At 41.4% G+C, this 20,549-nt stretch overlaps 1 protein-coding gene across 1 annotated transcript in view; it reads right to left on the reverse strand.

Moving 5' to 3' along the window:
* Adamts20 (ADAM metallopeptidase with thrombospondin type 1 motif 20) overlaps window positions 1–20,549 on the reverse strand; it is a 118,531-nt gene that overhangs the window by 70,103 nt on the left and 27,879 nt on the right. The window contains exons 5-11 of the mRNA XM_052161434.1: window positions 13,738–13,821; window positions 12,878–13,002; window positions 11,794–11,834; window positions 6,992–7,097; window positions 5,303–5,449; window positions 3,122–3,263; window positions 727–831 (exon numbers count right to left, since the gene is read on the reverse strand). Coding sequence (XP_052017394.1) covers window positions 727–831; window positions 3,122–3,263; window positions 5,303–5,449; window positions 6,992–7,097; window positions 11,794–11,834; window positions 12,878–13,002; window positions 13,738–13,821 — 750 coding nt within the window. The remainder of the gene's footprint in view (window positions 1–726; window positions 832–3,121; window positions 3,264–5,302; window positions 5,450–6,991; window positions 7,098–11,793; window positions 11,835–12,877; window positions 13,003–13,737; window positions 13,822–20,549) is intronic.

Raw genomic sequence — 20,549 nt, forward strand, 5'->3', positions numbered from 1 at the left:
CCTCTACAATGAAAGCAGCTAGGATTTGAAGAAGTAAACCATAGACATCACTAGATAATAGAAAGACCTTCCATGCCACTGAGTTAGCAGACTTAATATCATGAGAATGGCTGTGTTACCAAAACTAACCTACCTATTTAGTACAATCCCCATCAAAATTCATGTATAATTCTTTCCATAACCAGAGAAGAACAATTCAAGGGGCCCAGCAAAGACCACAAAGGATGAAAACAATTCTAAGTATAAAGCTGGAGGTATCACACTACCTCCCTTCAAATGACACCACAATGTCTTTCACTTATAGATGAAACATATTTTAATATATTTAGAACCACTAAAGATTGGAAAAAAACATTTAACACATTCAGTTACATTCAATTAGAGTTTAAGGAAGAAAATATATACAATGAAAACACCTATGTAATCAGGGGGCCTGGGGACATACTAGCATGCTGAGGTCTGTATTTATCTTAATCATAAAAATACAATATGTATGTCTATGTAATTACTTATGTAACTATAGATAACAAACCCTATCTACTAGTTTTAATGACAAAGTTAAAATCAAGCATTTAATTCAGTTGACATTATACTATTTCCCACAAACCCAGCAATACAATCACCTCAACTAGCTAAGCAACAGATGACAGCAAACAGTGAGAAATGCAGAAATGCAGTTCATTCCAGAAGCTCTGGATACAAGACTCACCCTTTGAGGAAACCTACCATCCCGGGACCACAGCTCGTCCCGTCTGCCAGCGGCATGTGCTGTGTGCGACAGCCCTTGTGGACGCCTTCAGCACTCGTGCACCACAGGCGCCGACATTGTTTCTGCAGAGTGACAGACAGGCAGGAAGGCCAGAGCAGAGATCAACACATGGACGCACAAGGTCTCTGCGTCCCAGAGCTCATCTATTCCCTGGCTAACGGCTGACGCTAGACATAGTCAGCCAACATCAAGTTCTCGCCAGGCTCTCAGCGACAAAGAGGGCAGCATTTACTTTGAAAACCGTCTGAAATGTTGCTAGTGTATTAAACGGTGAGAGGAACGGGTCAAGGTGGAAATACTCAGGTATTTGAATGTTCTTCCTTTCTTTGCATGACATTTTTCTGGAGGGACTATTGTTGTTGTTGTTGTTGTTTTTGAAATTTATTCATAGGTTCCCTGCCTGGCACGATGCCATAGTCTATAAGTGCCATGCATAGGAATACTGTGAAAAGTATCAATATTCCCGAATCCATCAAGTATTGTGCATATATAAAATTTCAGAACAAATGAAAGAAAACTCCAGAGTTGCAGGAGCTGTACCTAAGATAATCCCTCTATTTCTGAAGTTAAACGCACAGTGTATCTGGCGTTCAAAATCAGGCCAGAACAAACAAACCCTGCCATTACAATGGAATGCTAAGGTGACAATCTCCTGATGGACATTTAAGTGTATTGACAGCTGTGACTATAAATTCTAGTCCGATCTGTAGTAGCCACTATGTGGGATGAGCCTTGCAGTTCTGCACTCCTGTTGTTACAGGACCTCTCCTGACACACTCACTACGCATCTATTGTGTGGCGGCCTCTACGTGAGTGATTCCCACCCTTCCTTTTAATGCAGTTCTTCCTGTTGTGGTGATCCCCCAACCATAAAATTATTTTTGGTGCTACTTCACAAGTGCAATTTTGCTACTGTTATGAGTTGTAATGTAAATATCTGATATGCAGGCAATCTAGGGTTGCAACCCACAGGTTAAGAAATGCTGCTCTGGGTGACGATCCTGAACTGTTCACTGGGGGTGGGAGGTGGGGGGAAAGGGGGCTTGTGCAAGTGTACTAACCAGAATCTGAAATTACTGAAATCAGAAGCTTTCAGATTTTAATTTGTTTATATTTTGTGATTATATATATATTACAAGCGAGTTACCCTGGCATTGAGAACCAAGCCCAAGCACAAAACTCACTTGTGCTTTAAATACACCATACACATGCAGAACTGGAAGCAAGCAACTTCCCCGGTGTTTTTCATAGTGACCTGTGGTGTGAGGTCGCATGCTTAGTTTTCATCTGTGCTAGCACACTGGCACTCACAAAGTTTCCAGATTAAGAGCATTTCAGATTTTGGATTTTCAGATTGGGGGCTCTCAGTGTGTACAGATTTATTTAAGTAAATTAGGTCTATATTCCTGGACCCAGAGGTCCTCAGACTCCAAAAGGGTAGAAGTTGACTGGCAAGTTCAGGCAGAGAAATGGAGACAGTGTAAGGTCCATTCTGCTTGGGAAGGTGACGTGTGTACGCAGCACAGCACCGGCGTGATCTGTAATCACAGCCTAACTTTACACCCGCATCAGAGGGAATCATGATGGTAGATCTGATACAAGGAGGTTTATCATATCTGATGCGTTTTTGCCGTGAAAAGCGAAAGTGAGGGACCTAGGAAAGTTTCCCCAAAAGAAATCATGAAGAATACTTTGATTAAAACTGAACATCTAATTCCTTCGAGCTCACATCTGTGTAACCGACATGTAAGGCTGGAAAGATGGTTGGAGGTTTCCGTGTAATTACTGCTCTTTTGGTGGAATTGAGTTCAGCTCCCAGCACCCACACCAGGCAGTCCATAACGTCTAGTAACTCCAGCTCCAGGGCATCCAATATCCTCTTCTAGCTTCTGTGGGTATTGTGCTCACATACAGATAGCCCCACAGACACGCACACATGCACGTAATTAAAATTAAAGGACATCTTTAAAAAGACATGCAATCTAATATATTTGTGAGGCTCTTAAAATAACTCAATACTAAAAGCAAACAAACAAACTCTAATATTTTAGCCTCTTCCCCCCAAATAAGTATTTTAACGTTTTAAAATTTTATATCATATAGCTATGCTGTGACTATACCTCCCAAATAGGAATACTTTACAGAAACCTGTGAGAGTGAGTGATTTCTATTTGGAAATACCTAGTATAATACTGAACACATCATTAGTTTTGGTTTTTCATTGACTTAGGACCTTTCTAGGAAACACTACCTAATCCATCTTCCATTCAAGAAAAAAATGCGTATTTTGAAGTACATCCTTGCTATGACTTCCACATAGTTTTTCAAACACAAAGGCAGAGTTTCTCCTACCAAGTAGGGACACACTTGCGATCCAGGACCAAACGTGAGCTCGCACTGTTTGTCCCCATCGTACACTGAGCCCGGAAGCTGTGGAGACAGGTCATAGGTTCTTCCATTGGGTTTGTCGAGAAGGCATTCTCCATGGCCAGTGCTGGGCCAAAGACAGAAGACAGGATAGCATGAATGCACTTGCACACAGAGTAGCATCCCCACCAGGTTTCTCTTGTTCATTACTCTCAAAGACAATATTCATACCTTCTCATTATTTAAAACACATTGTCTTGTACACAATGACAATATCAGTTCTGAGGAGTTTTCACTGTGTCTATTTGCACTGGATCCCCACTCAGGACTAGAAGTTGTAATGTTTTGGGGGCGTGGGCCTGTGCTCATTTGGAACCCCACTCACACCTAGAAGCTACAGAGACATGAGTGGGGGCTAGGAATGGAGCTCAATAGCACAGCATCTATGCAACATGTGTAGGAACCTGGAGTTATCCCCAGCACTGCACACAAGAACTGTTTAATGACAAGTTGCCACGATATAATTAACATCACACTTCAGGACCCTTTAGCCTCAAATGTCTCATCTAAACTGTGGAGGACCAGCAGTCTCAATTAACCTGGACACCTGAGATCTCTCAAACACTGGGTTACCAAACAGGCAGCCTACACCAGCTGATATGAGGCCCCCAACACATATACAGCAGAGGACTGTCGGGTCTGTGTTCATTCAGAGATAATGCCCCTAACCCTCAAGAGACTGGATGCCCCAGGGAGTTTAGAGGTCAGGTGGGGTGGAGATTGGAGACATCCATATGGAGACAGGGGGTGGGGAGGAGGGATGGAATGTGGAATAGTAGGAGGGTGGATGTGGGGGGAATAAAATATGGAGTGTCGACAAATTAATTAATTAATTAATTAATTAAAAATAAAAGCGTATTATGTTTCTTGTTCTGAATAGCAATAATGACAAGAGCATTTCAAGAACTTGAATATTTCTCTACTTTGAGAGGCTCCTCAGGGCGTAAGCCGAGCACAGTTAAGCTCCCTGACTCTGGGACTTGCTTATATTTAAGTCCCTCCGTGTGCCAGGAAATGTGCTCATGAACAAATTCTTTAACCTGCCTAAGCCAGGTCTCATCTTCCATACACCGGGAAGGGTGACACCTATCTCACAGCTTGCTATTAGAGTGCAGTCATACACTGCACAATGATGCTTTGGCCAATGATGGGTCAGGTGTCGGATGGTGGTTCATTTATGAGAACCTATTCTAAAGCGCGGTTCTATTCCTTTCCATCCTTTCTGTCAAGAGAGGAAACTGCAAAATACTAGTGAAATTACAGGTTGAGAATATAAACTAAAAAGGAAATTAAGAAGAATTGGATTTGTGCAAAAAATATTTTATGGAAAGAGCTTGATAGAACTTAGTGACCATGGTGGAAACACAAATTTAATGAAAGAAATTAGAAAGCAAAGAAAATTAGCAGAAAGAAAAGACATGGGCTGAGAAACCAGCCTTCCTAGTCTCAAAGCTACCAAGAGCCTCAAAAGAGCATGTCTAGTTAGAGACTCCTTCTCTGTGGCAGCAAAAGCAGATTTCATTGGATTTGAGCTAGTTTCAGTCTTGAGAGGACACCTTAAACTTCTGCCACACAACAGCCTCTCAAAATACTACTTAGTAACATCCTAAAATTAAACTATGCAAAGTGTGCTTTGATTGTCATGAAGTCATTCCACAGTTTTCGGCACAAGAAAAATGTCCAAATTTTAAAAAAACAAAAAAATAAACACATGTCTATATGCCTGAACTATAACACAAAAAAATGTCAAGTGAAGTATTATATACAAATCCTTGTCTTTCAAAATTCTTTATGCATTCACTTATTGTGTGGGGGTGTACTTGCCACTGCATGCATATTGGGGGTCAGAAGACAATTTGGCAGGATTCTGTCCTCTCTTTCCACTATGTGGGTTCCAGGAACTGAACTACAGTCATCAGGCAAACGAGCTTTCCCACTGAGCCATCTTGTCGACCCATATCTTTTTGGTTTTAGACATTTATTTATATACTAATAAATGAAAAGCTAACCCTTTATTGGACCATTCTAAAGGAACATGGGGCCGTGACCTCTGATGATGTACACAGAGGTCACTTAGCAACTAAAGTAACAGGAACCCAGACTCACTCTAGAAACTCTGTTATGTGCTTCTGACTGCACGCCGACCAGGTCCAAGGACTCGTGTGGTAATTTAGAGTTGGGGCCATGACGTGATACTGATGTTTAACCCCAGCCTCTTTACACTTAAAGCTGTCATCATGGGGAACATTAAACCTGAAAATGAAAGCAAACACTTAAGACTACGGAAAATGCACACAACATTCATTAATAATAATCCCCCTGTGCTTCTACAGCTGTACAATATAAATATAGACAGATCTAGTTACATCGGGTTTTATACTCTGGGTCTTTACACAAGATGAAATTCTAGGTTTAGCGTCATGGTTTCAGGTAAGAACTAGACTGTGTCTTTGATAGTCTCATGTCTTTCTCATTGGTCATCAAAATCTAAACAAAAAATATTTGGATTTGTCTCATCTACTCAGGATATGAGCATAATATTTACAAAAACACACCTGGATGTCTCGACCTGAGCATCTAGGAGATGGGTGTGTATGTTGGGTAAGGTGTGACCACATTAATTCTAGACCATTGACTGGTTCTGCAGCATAATTAACCCCCCCAGCTCAGTTCCATCCTACATACCAAATACATATCAGCAGATGCTCTGGACTTCTGGCCCATCATAAGTAACAATCAACAGACCATAATAATAAAGACACGCCCAAGGTCACACAAATATTGACAATGAGAGCATCGATTAAAGAGCTATCAGAACAGCAACAGACAGTGTACTAGTCTTCACAGACTCAGATGTGGATGTAAATCACCCTTACTATTCACCCAAATTTGAGAAACCCTGAGGTTCCTCGGGGAGAAGGCCTATCTAGTGAACACAACAACACCCTTTGCACAGGGTATGGATCAGCAGCTATAAGGACCAGCAAAAGTGTTTCTGAGGTCCCACTGCAATATTTCAACAATCTGAAGGTCTCCCTCATTCTGCCTCATCCCTTTAACCGCCCCCCTTTATATAAAACTGCTGGTGATCAAGAGTTGAAGGGGAAGTGAGGTGGCACCTTCTAAATAAGTTATCCCATCTCAAATTACTGTCCCCAGACATTTTAATGTCATGATCAGGGAGGAAATGTGGTCAAAGGGCCATCTCTGGCCAAACCAAGGAATGTAATGACCTACCCTGCAGCTACATTCAGAATTATTTCTTAGAAGATGTGTTATACATTCAAACTTTTCATGGGGGCTTTGAGCACATCATGGGAGATCATAGCCTCCATTCTTAGAACTCAGAACCCCAACAGGCTTTTCCTAAAGCAGGAGTAAGAGAACTCCAAATTGTTGTGGACGATCTCCAAAAAGAATTGTTCGATGGATAAGAAACCCTGTGGAGCATGCCCTGTGCTAGGGCTCTGAGCAGAAAAAGCAGAACAAGGAGCCCTTGCAGGCCCTCCCAAAATGAGAGTGCACAGTACCTGGCCATGTATAGGATAACAAGGAATAAAGGCCAAAGGTCCTTGTGGTGTAACCAGTGCAGTAAGTGAAATAGAAGAATATTCAAGTTCTACCTCTTTGCTGGTCTGTGGAGCCTGTCTGACCTAACACGGATCACAAAGGACCATAGTAGCTTTTCAAGGATGAAGGATGAAAAAAATCACACTGCAGTATTTGATTACGGGCGCCCGTGGCCGAATGCCTGCAAGCAGAAGGCACACCCCTCAGGGGAGGGAAGGTACTCACACGTGCCCAAGCTCGTGGGCAATGGTGAAGGCTGCGCTCAGCCCGTTCTCTTCACTAATGGAGCAGCTCCGCGAAGGATCGCACAGGGTGCCGAGCTCCGCTAAGCCTAAAACGTCACACATGCATACTTCATCAGAATGGGAAGCGGCCACATGAAACTAAATGTAAACCACTCGCTGGTGGTGGAATTATGACTTGAAAATAAATTGTCTATTAATGGTGAACAGATACTTAAAGCCGAAAGGCAAATGAACAGTTCTGGTCGGCAGACAAATAAAGAGAAAGAAGCTGCCGTGCTTTCCTTTAACTTTAAAGTTTGAAGTATATAGATATCTAAATAACACACATTTATACAAGTAAAATATAAGTGCCTGACATGGTGTTTGCCATTTAATATATGTCAGCTAAGAGAAGGCGGGGCTGTGACACAGGACCTACTGCAATCACTCAGTGATCCCCAACTACCTTGGGAGCAGAAGGTGGTTTTATACAACAGAATCTTCTCTCATACAAAGAAAGACATGAAAACAACCATGCTGTGGGCAGATAAAAGTAGTAGGACCTAGCTGGATATCAACAAAAACAACTCCAGCTTGTGGAGTCTTGCAAACTCGAACAGTAAGGAATGATAATAAATAATAATAATAATAATTTATTATTGCATGCCTGACTCCATCAGTATCACTGAGTGTTTGGAATGGGGGGTTTCAATATAATACTATAGTTTCTGCTAATTCCACCCTTTAGCATTTCTTAGTAAATGTATCCATTCGCCTGTGAGGATTCTCTTCACAAGAACTGGTGTATGTCTGCACCATCACTTTGTCACTGTATATTGAAGAATTAGTACTGAACAGATACAGTCACTGTGATGCCTTTTTCTAGACATCCTTTTATTCATAAAGGTTAAAACTCTGAATATCATCCTTACGTGGAGGTAGATTTCCAAACAGTCATAAGGTTTATTGTGCATTTAAAGACATGAAAGTTAAATTCTCAAATCTGCAACTGGGAAGATATCAAGAACAAACTCATAGCCAGCCAAGGAAAGATCACCCTCTCTCTTTGTGAAGATCTCCCCAAGAGGCATTGTTTAAGCAACATCTTCTCCAGAAGATCTTTCCTTAAAATGAAGATTGATAGACAATCATTAAGCTTCTAAAATCTATGTTCCCACATGAATGATTGTAATTAACTGCCACTTTATAATTCATTTCTCCTTTGTCAAAACAGGAGATCGGTGAAGACACTTCCTATAGCTCTCCTTCTGTGCCAGACTTGGTTGGCAGTACCAAGCTGCCAAGAACTTAGTTCTGACAGATTTAGATTCATCTTCAGAGCTGAGCAGAGAGTTGGAATACAATAGTGACTCTATTATAACACAACTTTACAGTTCATCTTTAAAAGTACACATTGTAAAATTTTACTCATAGGGCAGACTTGTGAAAATATATGTTTCATATAATCAGAAAATGGGCTCCAAGGTTGCCTTACAAGGCCACACATGCATATCAACAAAATCTGAAGTCAGCAGTTAGCACTGTAGTACCAAGCAGCTGGCAGATACTTTGGGCCTAAGTTAACCTAAGATAGAAGGAAGCAAGGGCCCCGATTTTATCAAGATCCCTTGTGTTAGAATAAAAGACACAAAGTGAAGAATTGGCTTAGCAGTTAAGAGCACTGGCTGCTCTTCCAAAGGACTGTGGTTCAATTCCCAGCACCTATAATATGGTGGCTCATAGCCATCCCTATCTCCATAACATCCATAACATATATATGTGTGTATATATATGTGTGTGTATGTGTGTGTGTGTGTGTGTGTGTGTGTGTTACACACACGAGGAATGCTACAGTGATAGCTTAGTGCTTTAGAACAACTGCTGCTCTTGCAGAGGACATGACTTTGATTCTAGCACCCACATGACAGCTCACAGCCATCTATAACTTCAGTTCTAAGAGATCTGAAGCCCGCCTCTGACCTCTGAGGACACCAAGAATGCACATGGTGTTCATACATACATACAGGCAAAATATTCATACACAGAACCTAAAAATAAATCTAAAAATACTCTACAACAGAACTATAATTTTAAACAAAAATCATCAGGTAAAGTAATGATATAAACAGAGAGAAAATAAATGTCAACTTAAAACTGAGACTCAACAAGATAGATTTTAAAATGGAAATGTACAAACCATCAAAAAAAGATTATTTTCCACCAATAACCTACACTAAAAATATTTTACAGGCTATAACTCAGGGGGAAAATAAGAAAGAAAATGCATCATAAACAAGTTTTGGAGGTGGGGAGACACCATCCTCAGACATAAGTGCTTGCTGTCCAAGCATCAAGACCTGAGTTCAAATCTCCAGCAGGCATCTTTAAAAATGTCTAAAACTTTTACAAAAAGAAAAGGCCTTTGAGGTCATGTGCCCTTGTAACAAAGTGTTGTGAGGGTCAGAGACAGGAGGATTACGGGGACTTGCTAGTTACCAGCTGAGCTCCTGTGTTTTGGTCAATGGTAGATACTGTCCCAATTATAATGTGGATAGTGCTGGAGAAAGAAACCCACCTAACGTGTGAGGTGTACGCAGTAACAGAAATGAAGTAATGGACACCACCGTGTAGGACTAGCTCGACCAAGGTAAACTGATCTTTGCATCATTTGCTTAGGAGAGAGTGCTAGAGGAAGTTAGCTAATCCTCCTGACTGGCCATTGCTGAGTTGAAGGGAAAGACATATCTAGTGACTACCCAACAAGGGAGAGTTGGGAATACAGACATGACATAAATATATAAATTTGAAGATAATACATTTATGTGTGTGTACATAAACACATATCTACTTTCAGTGGAATTTTCTCATCTGAACTGACAATGCACCTCCCCAAGAGCCAGACAATCTAATAACAACAACACCAAGCATGAGAAGCCTCCTTTTGAGCTGTTATTCAGGGTTACCCAAGAGACCCCCAAAACATTATAGACAATGCTAGTACCCTTTGTTGTCTCTCAGAAAATAACTCCAGCTGAAGCTTTGCTCCCCAGAGGACCCATGTTGCATCTGACCTGAAAGCCTCCTACCTGAAGAGCAGCTTTCTGGGTACCAGTAGGTGCCATATAAACTTCCAAGGCAAAGAAGCAATTGTCATAACCATGGTAAGACTAAACTAACATAATCCTCAACACACTCTATAAATATTTGTTCTTTTACCCAGATAGTATAAGTCTTACCTACTTCAAAAAATACTTCTCTTTGCAATAGACAGAGACCACAGCAGAAAACCAAAACTGATCAAAACACAGAGAACAAAAGACCATGTGGTGCCCAGTCCAAGTAACACATGAACAACACAATTCCTGTATCTGAGGCTCCAGGATCATTGTAGAAGTGTCAGAAAGAGTCGACGTGCTGGAGAAATAGGAAACTTGCTGCAAGATTGTGCCTGCTACTAAAGTCAAAGAGGCTATGCCCATGAAGTCTCAAAAGACCTGAATAGTGAGCACTGAACATGCTAATGCAGAGAAGGAAAACTCTTGGGGCCTCAACCCTAAGACAGTGAACTCTAGGGAAAGGGGGAATTCTGAGAGTGGAAGAAAGAACCTTACTCAGGAACCCAGATTTACTACCAAGTGGTCAACTCTGAGATCTGAGATAACATACACACCTGTAGCATTATACACAGAATGATCTCTCCCTCTCTCTCTCTCTCTCTCTCTCTCTCTCTCTCTCTCTCTCTCTCTCTCTCTCTAATTAAAGTTAAGGAAAGAGAGGCTGGAGCAGAAATCACAATGGTACTCCACAGTTACTTCAGTTCTACAGAAAAGGAAATATCAGTGATTGGTAGATACAGAAAACCATGTTTGAACGTCTTAGCAATTAGCAAAATGAAAATACATTTTAGACTGACAAAGACTGAGGAATCTGAAGATAACCTCTATCAACAAAGAGCTAACCAAAATGGATGTTTACATATGCCATGGCTACCTAAGCCAGCTTGATCAGGGTCCTTCAAGTTTCAGAGTTTTTCAAAATTAAAAATATTTACATAGAATGCAACAAAAGTCCAATCTTTAAAAGTCTTTAAAATCTGAAATGTTTTAAATATAACATACACCATTAAAAGCTAGCATTTCAGATACATGGATGTTCAACACGCAGCAGAACAGGTATTGGCCCAACAATTCAATGTGAGAAAATTAATTATGCATACTTGACCAACAGGACATCAGTATATGAATATGCGTGAACTGTTATGTAGAAGTCAAAAGGCATAGCCACACCTGTAAGTTTTTTTTCTTAAAGCAAAACCAAACACTATCGTGTTTAGAAAAGTAATATATAGGAAATGTTACTACTTTTCAGAAATTGGAAGAAGTTGACAAAGATAAAATTTTTGGTGAGAGTTACCTCATCAGGAAAGGCAGAGACATACTATGAGGACTGAACACAGGCTTGCTATAGGAGCAGTCAAGTCCCGGCAGTCAGACCTGGTAGCAGGCTCACAGCTCTACACTATAGCCTTTAAGCTGCCATATGGGCTAGAATATATTATCTCATTCACACAGAAACACATTAAATATCATGCCCTGCATAGCACTTGATACTTGGTAATAACTAAATACTAGTTCGTGCTATTCTACAAAATTCAGACACAGAATCAGAGAAGCAAGACACATTTATGTACCAAGACAACACATCAAAATTACTAAAATGACAAAAAGGGAACCTCTAAATGTATTTTTTTTAACAATTTACTAAATAGCCCATGAGCTAAGTTTAATGGATGAAAGAACTTACCTAATGTGTCACACTTCTCTTTAGCTCCGCAAATGTCTTCCCTTAAAAGAAAAGATTGTCTCTTGAAACATTTTTGGAAAACATGGTTGCAGTAAAGTCAACACAAAAATAAAGTGTTAACACTGCTGAGACCATCACCAGTCAGCCCCCAACCCGCAGTGCTCGCGGTGCGCTCAAAGCCTTTAAAGTTATTGGTGCCTCACGTGTGTCCCTGCTTCAGTGGGCAGCAGATGCTCTGCGAGTTCATACTGTGAAGATGAAGTCACTCTCACAGCCTCAGTTAGCCCTCTTCTGATAACACCAGTAGTTGTGTGAAACACTGATGACACCAGCAGTTGTGTGAAACACTGATGACACCAGTAGTTGTGTGAAACACTGATGACACCAGTAGTTGGGTGAAACATGGGAGCTCTCAGATGTCAGGTTTTCCATTTTGCCTCTGCATGCCTGAGTCCAGTTGTGTACCTGAACAGTAGCCCCACTCCCCGCCTCATCTCTCCTCTAGGTCTCGTCTCCCTGTTCTTTCTCCTTCCTATCGTAAATTCTTCACTGTGAACCTCTGCACTTGATTTCAGCAACAAGGCAGGCCCGAACCATAGGTTATGATGGCGTGTAGAAATTAAGGCAACCCTACCCTCTTTTCAAATACAGATGTTTATTTTAATGCTCTAAAAAGCTCACCTTTTCTTGAGACTGACCCCAAAATGAAAGATTTCATCAGTAAACCATCCAAATGAACAGAAAATATTACATCTCCCTGTGTTTTAAGTGTTGTTCAAACAGGTGTGAATTAGCACTGAATGATGCCGCTAAGAAGATAGGACTGATTCTTTAACAATGCAACTTGTTCCTAGTGAAAGAAGCCGGATAAAAGGACTGCATTTTATCTAGACTACAGCAACTCATCTGGAAGCTGACAGTTTCCGGAGGAATTTCCCACAATTCCACTCTAAAAGAAGAGTCAGTGCTTTCTTTCTGAGAGCTCTCAACACTTTCATGTTTTAGTCACATAGAGTCAATGTAACCAAAATGTATCACTTCTCATGCAAAATCGCTCTGGGCAAGATGGTTTCAAAAGCCATACCTAGTGATGAGGACAGCAGTGTCGTGGTGGTCAGGGTGAGCATCATCGGGGACATTCTGACTCTGTTGCCATAAGCAAAAGTTGCGTAAGGTGGTGGCGGCGTTAAAACTGATCACGGGTCCTTCCTGCATGAGTAATGAACAACTCGATGTAACGGCAAACATTTTCCCCCAGGTCGATTGGAATTCACAGTTTATCAAACTTCATTTTTACAGGTGCCTAAAGAGCAGTATCAGCTTTGCTCTTAGTTTTAATTAGATATATTTTAGCATTATGATAAAAAATGATGTGACAAAATGATCAAATATTCAAGGTCAAAAATCCAACTGTAAAATATTAACATATTTTAAATCCTTCCACAATATGATTATAAAAGGGAGTAGATGTTTTGATTTGGGATTTTAAACATGTGTGTTATTTCTCATATATATATGAGAAATAATGTATATATTATATATAAAACATATAAAACATTATATATGTACACACACATACATATATATATACATACACACACACACACACACACACACACACACACATATATATATATATATATATATATATATATATATATATATACCCCATTTTATTTCCACTACTGAGAGTCTTTTCGAGACAGGATCTAACTGTATAGCATTGTGGGGGGAGCCTGTAGACTAGGCTAACCTTGAATTTACAGAGATCTTTCTGCCTCTGCATTCTAAGTGCTAGGATTAAAAGCAGGAAATCACCATACTCAGTTCAAATTACATTTTTAAAGTACGTTTTAATAGACTCAATTTCTAGTGAGAAATCGACAGCTAGTCCCACCGAAAACCAACTACAACCCACAGCCTTCACTGTGTCCTGCTTCTTACCTGTTCACTGTGAATTACAACTAACTTCACAATCACTATATTTATAAGGTTCCCAATGCTTGAATCCTTGTAGATTGCAGCAACCTGCAAGCAGACACCAAGATGAGTTGCCTAGTAAAAGATGAAGCTTCCTTTCCACAGCAAAGTAGAAACAACCTAGAGTACCCATTCTGTAGTGTGGCTACACATTAGAGTCTCTTAGAGAAGCTTTTTTGAAAGCCTGGGCCCCATCCCATCCCTTGTGTCCCATCTGATGTGATTAATTAACATCAGAATCTCTGGGGTCAAAGACACACACACACACCAGCATCCTTGAAAATTCACAGGTATTAAATAATCTTCATATAAAGCTTAGGTTGAGAACAAGCTAGCTACACCAGTCCATGGCTCAACAGCAGTCAGGATACAGGGAATCTGCGGCTTCCTTAAAATCACCAAGTGTGTAAATGCATTTGAGTGTGGAAATTACTGCCATAAAGATTGAGCAAAAAGCTTCTCCACTTCTTTCAATATCGTAATCTATTTATTTACAATCACAACATCCTATACAAATATGTGACCTATCTCTAGTTTTACTTAATATTTTCTCTGGAAGTCTTATCCCTCTCCAATCGTGAACATGTCTATGGTGCATTTAGCACTGCCGCTCCACTCGGGGGTGCAGGAGACTCATCTACAGTCACATGAGTAACCAGAGAAGAGGTCCTACATCCCAAGCTGATCCTCAGGTCTTCAAGACTGGAGAACTTAAGGTTTTGAGACCCTGCCTGACCTCAGTCTGTGATTTATGGCTAAGGTATAAAAATAATATGTTATAGTATATGAAATATAAATATATTATTATAAACGATAATATGTATTTCTCCACCCCTACTTTACAGTCTCTTCTTATACACTCAAAGAAACTAACACTACACAAATGCTTTACACAGCCAATACCTCTGCCTCTCTGCCTCTCTGCCCCTCTCCCTGTCCCTCTCCTCCCGCACCCCCCTCTTCTATCTATCTATCTATCTATCTATCTATCTATCTATCTATCTATCTATCTATCTCTGCCTCTGCCCCTGCCCCTGCCCCTGCCCCTGCCCCTGCCCCTGCCCCTTTAATTAGCTAGGTCGTATGTACAACAGCAACCATTTATAATGTCTATACCAACTGAACAATGGGTCACAGCAGTTCAATGTCTCAGGGAGTGTTACACCACTGGTTCATTTAACTGAAAATGTTCCATGTCTATTATGTGCCTCGTTTAGATAGACAGAGATGAGAAGGAAAACACAGAGTTTACATCCCTCTACCAAGCCCCTCCATTGACCAAAGCTACTAGCACACAATGTATAACAGGCCTCCAATAAATGCCTCCCAGAGCAAAGGCCCTCAACAAAAACGGAAGCAGAGACAACTCTGGGCTGCAGAGTTAGGCAGCATGAACATACACACTCTGGTACTTTTACTGGGGCTTTAGGTGGGCAGCCACAGCTAGGTACAGACTTGTCAGCTCTGCCTGCAGTGATGGCCCTAATTCTGGTGCTCACAACGACATGAGCAGTAGTAGCCACAGTGTAAATGACAGTAGGTTAAGACAAAGATGGTGAGAGTGGTATGAGGGCTGTGGCAAAGCTCCCCTTAAAAATGTGCTTCCCTAGTTAAGGATCTGGGCTGGAAGACTGCTCGGCTGGATAAAGTGCTCACCTGAGCTTGCATCGCCCAGGTAAAAGCCAGGAAGATTAGCACCTGTCTGGGACTGTAGTACCACAGGGTAAGTGAGGGCTAGCCAGACCCTCAGAGCTTGTGGCCAGCTATCCTAGACAATTAGCAAGCTCCGGGTAGAAATGAAGACCGGTCTCAGAAAATAACGTGACTAGGCAGGTGGTATTTGCGTGTGTGTGTGTGTGTGTGTGTGTGTGTGTGTGTGTGTGTGTGACAACAATAATGAATGAATAAGAAAGCATGAATTTGAGAAGAGAGCTTAGCAGAAAACGGGAGAAGGTAGAGGGGGAGGGGATGTAAATAAAGTAAATGCTATACTCACATGAATTTCTCAAGAAATATATATAGGAATAAGAAAAATTCTTAAATGATAAAACAGTTCTCCCCTTAAATGCTAATTCTTCAATGAGCTAATGTTCACCTTAAATTTTCCATTTTTAATGTTTAAAAGTAAAAACTAATTTAAAATTATAAAAGTAAAACAAAAATTTTAAAAGGCTTAGAAAAACAGACTTTAAACCTTTAAGATAAACATGGTTTTAGATCGAAAACAATGTGGAGATTGCCAGAGGGAGATAACTGACACCGATGTTGGCCTTCATATGCTCACACGTACATGTACATGTGGAAACACACCCACAGGCATGTGCACACACAGCTACACACACTACATTGACACGCATGACACAGATACAAAAAAAGGAAAAAGAAATGGATGTTATGGGGTGGGTTTGATCACAAAGGAAAGAGGACGGGGCAAGATGGGAGGAGCCGAGATGGGAGGAGCCGAGATGGGAGGAGCCGAGATGGGAGGAGCCGAGATGGGAGGAGCCGAGATGGGAGGAGCAGAGATGGGAGGAGCTGAGATGGGAGGAGCAGAGATGGGAGGAGCAGAGATGGGAGGAGCAGGAGCGAAGCCCGCCAACTTGCTCGCTTTTTCAAGCATACCCACATCCTCCAGTTGACACTTGCTCTTTGGGAGTGGTGTGCTCATACAGGACACGCTTGCCTCTCCATGCATCAGACGGGTAATGGCCTGGCACTGAGTAACTCTAGGCAAAAATGTCGAGTTGCACTCAAGCAATGAGTAGCCAGAATAACTGTGGAGTACTCAAGAGGATTTTTAAAACAAGTATATCCAGCGTAGGCTCCATGCCGAGAGCCTGGCCTTTTACAACAGTTTCTTATGGTAATTCCTTAATTAAATAATAAGCAATAAATTAGCAACTGATATCTATTGAAGGATTATGCACAAATTCAAGTTCATATTGAGTAGCCCATTCAACACTTACATGTCTTGTGAGATGGGGACCGTTAGAATGTTCATTTATAGAGCAGGAGACTGAAGTAGAGAACTAGTGGGCCTACGGAAGCCGAGGAGCTGGCATCCAGGGCCGACTCCACGTGAGCGTCTGATTTTCAAGACCAAACCTTCCACAATATCCCGTTATTATTGCACATCAGCAACACCAGCGTTTTGCCTCAAGTTCTTGCCAATTCCATCTTGCTACCAAAACTATTTTCAGGCTCTCTTGTAGCTCCTTCCCTGTCCCAGTGATAGCCTTTGGGTCATGTGACCTGGTCATGGAGAAGGTCTGTGAATACATCTCTTAAATACACCCAGGAACCTGGGTGTTAGATGCCAATCTGTTAGTATTTGTTGTCCAACTATGGGTTTATCCACACTTGTTTCAATATTTACAAACAAGCCGAGAATTCACCAAGCTGAAGCCAACTGTCACAATGCCCTTGTGTATTGGATTGGCATTTAGTCAAGCAACATTAGGAGAGGGTTGTGGAGGATGAATAAAATCATCACACTGTTTATGTTGTGTTTAAAAAGACTTAAGATACGCAAAGCAATCTTGAGCAGAAAGAATACTAGAAGGATTGATATTCCACACTTCAAGCTGTATTATAGAGCTATATAAATAAAAACAATATGGTGCTTCACAGAGACAAATGTGCAGAACAATGAAATTAAAGTTGCCTAAGATGAGTGGCAATAACTATAGCCACCTGGTTATCTCACAAAGAAGGAAAAATTCTCTGAGGAAAGGCAGCATCTTTAACAAATGGGCCATGGAAAACTGGATCCCACAGGCAGGAGAATGGAATTAGACCCACAAAGATCACTCTGCACAAAACTGGATGCAGGCAGATCAATGAAAGCTGAAAGTTGAAACACTAAAAACTGCTAGAAGAAAACACGGGGTGTATCCTACATGCTACAGGTGAAAGAAAGGGCATCCTGACTAGGGCCCCATTTGCCAATGGATTAAGGTCAACGATCTACAACTCGGAGGGAGCTCATCAACTCAAAAGCTTCTGTACGGCTAACGAAACTATCAATCATGACGAAGCAGCCCACAGAACGGAAGAGAATCGTTGTCACCCAATGTGACAGAAGATTAACATCCAGAATATACAAAGAAGCCTCCCCCACACACACAACCAAAAAAAAAAAAAACCCCAATGATCTAGGGATGGACACAGAGCTATTAACAGAAGAAAGAAAATAGCTAGGAAGTATCTTAAAAAGTGTTTGTCATCCTCATGCATTGGATGGAAATTATAATAACTTTGATATTTCATCAAAAAATCCTCTCTTTACAGCAAACAGAAACCGTCACAGAAAACCACAACTGGACACAATGCCTCAGAGATCAGCAGATCATGGTTAGCCCAGCCCATGGGTACATCTGTATCACAGCGTCTGCACCTCCAACTCAGAGAGCAGAGCAGCAGAAGAGCAGAAAGACTGCAAGAGTCAGAATACTAAAAAGTCTGCTGTCGATCAGTCTCTCCCAGAAATGGCTGTATAAACAAAGCCAGAACGATAGCAACGTTAATAGACATGTTAATGTGAAAGTGGAATTCTTTTGGGGGACCCCACCCTAGACTAAGAATAGCAGGCAATTATTGATTACTGCAAAAAAAAAAAAAAAGAGAGAATTAGCCTCTCCCAGGCATAAGCCCATTACTGTCTCCATCTGTCCAGTGCAGAATGGTCAGCTTTAAGATCATATATGCAAAACAACAAAAAATGGACTCAGCAGGTGCACACACAAATACGAATGCAAATGCATTCATATTAGATGTAAAAATATTATATATGTGTATGTAAAATCAAAGAAAATGAGGCTACACTGGAGAGAGCGGATTGAAAGGACAGTAGCTGGGAGGAGTTGGAAGGAGGGACAGGAGGGGAAAGTGATAAGTGGATAATTAGCCCAAAAGCTCAGAATATCCAAGATACAACACACAGACCACATGAAGCTCAAGAAGAAAGTGTAGATGCTTCAGTCCTTCTTAGAAGGGGAAACAAAATACCCATGGGAAGAGATACAGAGACAAAGTGTGGAGCAGAGACTGAAGGAAAAGCCATTCAGATCCATCCCATATACTGTCACCAAACCCAGACACTATTGTGGATGCCAAGAAGTACATGCTGACAGGAGTCTGATATAGATTTTTCTTGAGAGGCTCTGTTAGAGCCTGACAAATACAGAGGCAGATGCTCATAGCCAACCTTTGGACTGAGTATGGGGTCCCCAAGGGAGGAGTTAAAGAAATGGCTGAAGGAGGAGAAGGGGTTTGCGACACCATAGGAAGAACAACAGTATCAACCAACCAGATCCCCCAGAGCTCCCAGGGACTAAACCACCAACCAAGGAGTACACATGGAGGGACCCATGGATCCAGCTGCATATGTAGCAGAGGATGGCCTTGTCAGGCATCAGTGGGAGGAGGGGCCCTTGGTCCTGTGAAGTCTCAATGGCCCAGTACAGGGGAATGCCAGAGTGGGGAGGTGGGAATGGGTGGGTGGGTGGGTGGGTGGGTGGGTGGGTGGATGGATAGGTGGGTGGGTGGGTGGGGGAGCACCCTCATAGAAGCAGAGGAAGGGAGGATGGGATAGGGGGATTTATGGGGGAGAGGGGGACCAGGAAAGGGGATAACATTTGAAATGTAAGAAAGAAAGAGAGAGGGAGAGTGAGAGAGAGAAGAAAGAAAGAAAGAAAGAAAGAAAGAAAGAAAGAAAGAAAGAAAGAAAGAAAGAAAGAAAGAAAGAAAGAAAGAAAGAAAGAAAGAAAGAAAGAAAGAAAGAAAGACAGGAAGAAAGACAGGAAGGAACGAAGGAAGGAAGAAACAAACAAAGGAAACTACATATGACTCACTAGCTCCCTCTCCAGATGGAGACATCTGTGGACACTGAATGGAGACAGCTTTTGTCCAACATGTTTAGAGCTATTTTGGAAATAGACTTCCATGAGATAAACCACACTGACTGGATCTGATAACCTCTGAGGTGGAGCCAACTGTCCTACTGCACAGAGAGAGGATTCAAGTTCTCAGAGGAAAAAAAAATGTGAAACGTTAAATGCTAAACTAAGAAAGCTTTAGGTTAAATCCCAAGTCTGTCTCCCTTTTCCCTAGTTTATTTTTTTCCATTTGTCATATTGTTTACAACCTTTTAAACCCACAACAGTGGGTGGACGGGACATCAAAATGTTCCAGCTTTCCTACATCTTCACACAAACATCAAAGACAGTATCATTTGTTCAGAAGTCTTAGAAACTTGGCCGTTGGGGAAGTGGTGGGGGGTTATGAACACACCCGTCTAACCCTCCTCTGTACATTTCTTCTCTGCTCATAACTTAAACGGTGCCCCTTCTCAGCCTTGACACATCCATCACCCTGAGATGAAACCTTAATACAGAACAGCCAACAGTGAGCGATGCACAGGGCCCAGCTCCCACTGATGTCTGCACTCCTCCTACTGAAAACACGGAAATGCTGTGTCCACTCGCTGCCTTGTTGCTTCCGGAAATATTGAACACAAGAATCTTTTCATGATGTAAAAAGGTCTGAAGTAAACTTCAAAAGGCCCATGCTCATTTTTAGTTATCTTTTCAGAAAACCATAATACTAACTGATTTTTATATATAATTAAGATGTCAAAACTTCTGTTGAGTATGGAAATATCACCAAAAATGGCTCTTCCAGAATTCCTAATGTATCACTTTTCTCCCTCTAGTCGGGATTTCCAAAGCTCTGCCATTGGTATAATCTATCACGACCCATCCTTCTAACACTACTGC

This window comes from Apodemus sylvaticus, chromosome 17, assembly GCF_947179515.1.
Source record: "Apodemus sylvaticus chromosome 17, mApoSyl1.1, whole genome shotgun sequence".
In the NCBI taxonomy this organism is placed as follows: Eukaryota; Metazoa; Chordata; class Mammalia; order Rodentia; family Muridae; genus Apodemus; species Apodemus sylvaticus.